The 3265-nt window shown below is 41.7% G+C and overlaps 1 protein-coding gene across 2 annotated transcripts in view; it reads left to right on the top strand.

Annotated features, from left to right (window-relative positions):
• The window catches only part of LOC104778244 (dynamin-related protein 5A-like), a 4652-nt gene continuing 1602 nt past the window's right edge, over positions 216–3265 (top strand). Inside the window, exons 1-7 of one of the 2 annotated variants that reach the window (XM_010502644.2) lie at positions 216–627; positions 1007–1198; positions 1287–1493; positions 1587–2015; positions 2139–2366; positions 2452–2647; positions 2734–3123. In XM_010502644.2, the coding sequence (XP_010500946.1) occupies positions 274–627; positions 1007–1198; positions 1287–1493; positions 1587–2015; positions 2139–2366; positions 2452–2647; positions 2734–3123 (1996 nt within the window). In that variant the 5' untranslated portion in view covers positions 216–273. The remainder of the gene's footprint in view (positions 628–1006; positions 1199–1286; positions 1494–1586; positions 2016–2138; positions 2367–2451; positions 2648–2733; positions 3124–3265) is intronic. The other variant, XM_010502643.2, reaches the window with a different exon arrangement.

Genomic DNA, 3265 nt, shown 5'->3' on the forward strand with positions numbered 1-3265 from the left:
TCCATTATTCAATAACACCCCCTAAGATTCATTGCACTTTCTAAAATAGATACAGGAGTTCTAATCTCCATCAAATTTGAGATCTCCACAGTAGGTGGTTTAATATAAGGCCTACTAGAGTTAAAAGTTTAGGCCCAAAACGGCCCATGAATTCAAATTTCAAATTCTGAAAACTCGTATCGTTTCTTACGCTCCGTCTTCTTCTTTCTCAGAGTCTCTGCGATATTATATTACCGTTGTTGTTGTTGTTGTCTCTCTTCCTCTTCGATTTCAATGGCGAATTCAAACACACACCTGACCACGCCGACTAAAACCCCTTCTTCAAGGAGAAACCAACAGAGCCAATCGAAGATGCAGTCTCAATCCAAGGATCCTGTAAACGCAGAGACTAGGTCACGGTTCGAGGCTTACAACCGTCTCCAAGCGGCGGCGGTTGCCTTCGGTGAGAAACTTCCTATACCTGAGATTGTCGCAATTGGTGGCCAATCGGACGGTAAAAGCTCTTTACTGGAAGCGCTTCTAGGGTTCCGATTCAATGTCAGAGAAGTCGAAATGGGAACGCGACGCCCTTTGATTCTCCAGATGGTTAATGATTTATCAGCGTTGGAACCACGGTGCCGATTCCAGGTATAGACGCTATTGTGATTCGATTTCTAGGGTTGTTGAATTTGGTGCGTCTAGAGAATCTGATTCTGGATTTGAATTTGGTGATTTGATTACTATTTTTTTTTGTAATTCGATTTCGAGTTAGATCTGCATAAGTTTCAGATATCTAGGGTTGTTGAACTTGGTTCTTCTAGGGACTGATTCTGGGTTTGAATTTGGTGATTGATTGCTAGTTACATCATCATAAGTTTCAGAGATATCTAGGGTTGTTGAATTTGGAGACTGTACAATTTAGTAGGGTTGTTGAATTTGGATAATTCTGGGTTTGAATTAATTTCAGTGAGGTCTTGTTAGTTTGGTGATTTTGATAACTAAATTTGATAAGTTTTTTGATTGGTAGGATGAAGATTCTGAAGAGTATGGTAGTCCAATTGTTTCGGCTACAGCAGTAGCAGATGTGATTAGGTCAAGAACAGAGGCGCTTTTGAAGAAGACGAAAACAGCAGTCTCGCCAAAGCCTATTGTTATGAGAGCTGAGTATGCTCATTGTCCAAATCTGACTATCATTGATACTCCTGGATTTGTTCTTAAGGTAGTGTAGCTTTTACTCGTTTACTTAATCAACTTGTATCAAAGTTCTTTCAATTGGATAGTATAGTTTCTGATGCTTGTGTTAACAGGCCAAGAAAGGAGAGCCTGAAACCACACCTGATGAGATTCTATCAATGGTCAAGTCACTGGCTAGTCCTCCACATCGCATTCTCTTGTTCCTTCAGCAGAGTAGTGTGGAGTGGTGCTCGTCTTTATGGTTGGATGCTGTGCGTGAAATTGATTCCAGCTTTCGGAGAACTATCGTTGTTGTCTCCAAGTTCGATAATCGTCTTAAGGTATCAGAGTCTTTAAACACAATCAGTTGTGAACCATAAGTTTATGATCCTCTCTGGATGAACTAAAAGCATATGAGTATGCAACACTTGCAGGAATTTAGTGATCGCAGTGAAGTTGATCGTTACCTGAGTGCTAGTGGATACCTTGGGGAGAGCACTCGTCCTTATTTTGTGGCATTACCAAAAGACAGAAGTACTGTCTCAAATGATGAATTTCGTAGACAAATATCTCAGGTGGACACAGAAGTTATAAAGCATTTACGGGAGGGAGTTCAGGGAGGATTTGATGAAGAAAAATTCCGGTCCTATATTGGTTTTGGGTCGTTAAGAGATTTCTTAGAGTCTGAGCTTCAGAAGAGATATAAGGAAGCTGCTCCAGCAACACTAGCTTTGCTTGAACAGCGTTGCTCTGAGGTAACTGATGATATGCTGAGAGTGGATATGAAAATCCAAGCTACTTCTGATGTTGCTCATCTCAGAAAAGCAGCAATGCTATACACCGCTTCCATTAGCAATCATGTGGTGAGTAGTTTGTAACATACAGTTTCTGTTGCATTTTTTCTTAGAAATATATTGAAGTTCAATTATCTTTTAAGTCTTTGAAATGAGTTGAGAAACTACATTGTTTGGCTCTTTTTTCTTCAGGGAGCTTTGATCGATGGAGCAGCAAACCCAGCGCCTGAGCAATGGGGGAAATCAACTGAAGAGGAGCGAAGTGAGAGCGGCATTGGAAGCTGGCCAGGGGTTAGTATGGACATAAAGCCGCCCAATGCCGTTCTTAAACTCTATGGAGGAGCGGCATTTGAACGAGTGATTCATGAATTCCGCTGTGCAGCATACTCCATCGAGTGTCCACCAGTATCAAGAGAGAAGGTACAGTTTAACTTTTCTTAGTAAACATCATTTTTAAAAGTTTTCCATAGAACTGCAAAGATGAAACACAGTCTGAATTGAACAGGTAGCAAACATTCTGCTTGCTCATGCTGGCCGTGGAGGTGGTAGAGGAGTGACAGAAGCTTCAGCAGAAATTGCTCGAACCGCTGCACGGTCATGGCTAGCTCCTCTTCTTGACACTGCCTGCGACAGGCTTTCCTTCGTATTAGGAAGTCTCTTTGAAATTGCTCTAGAAAGAAACCTGAACCAAAACGCAGAATGTAAGAACCTTTCAATGCTCCTTGGATCTTTTCTACTCTCCTAGAGTAAAGCCCCTCCATCTAATGAACAGATGGTCTTTGTGCAGATGAGAAGAAAACTGAAAATATGGATGGATACGTGGGTTTTCATGCTGCTGTTCGGAATTGTTACAGTCGTTTTGTGAAGAATCTTGCAAAGCAGTGTAAGCAATTAGTAAGACATCATCTTGATTCAGTGACCAGCCCATATTCCATGGCGTGCTATGAGAATGACTACCAAGGAGGAGCTTTTGGCTCTTATAACAGATTCAACCAAGCCTCAAGTAATTCATTTTGCTTCGAGCTCTCTGATACCAGTCGCGATGAACCAATGAAAGATCAAGAAAACATTCCTCCTGAGAAGAATAATGGCCAAGAGACAACACTAGGAAAAGGAGGGGAAACCCACATAACAGTCCCTGAGACGCCATCACCAGACCAACCTTGTGAAGTGTATGGTTTGGTAAAGAAAGAAATTGGTAATGGACCTGGTGGTGTTGGAGCTAGAAAGAGAATGGCCAGAATGGCTGGAATCCGGAACATAGATCCATTTAGAGTACAGAATGGTGGGCTTATGTTTGGTAACGCTGATAACGGGAT

Source organism: Camelina sativa, chromosome 3, assembly GCF_000633955.1.
Source record: "Camelina sativa cultivar DH55 chromosome 3, Cs, whole genome shotgun sequence".
Taxonomy (NCBI): Eukaryota; Viridiplantae; Streptophyta; class Magnoliopsida; order Brassicales; family Brassicaceae; genus Camelina; species Camelina sativa.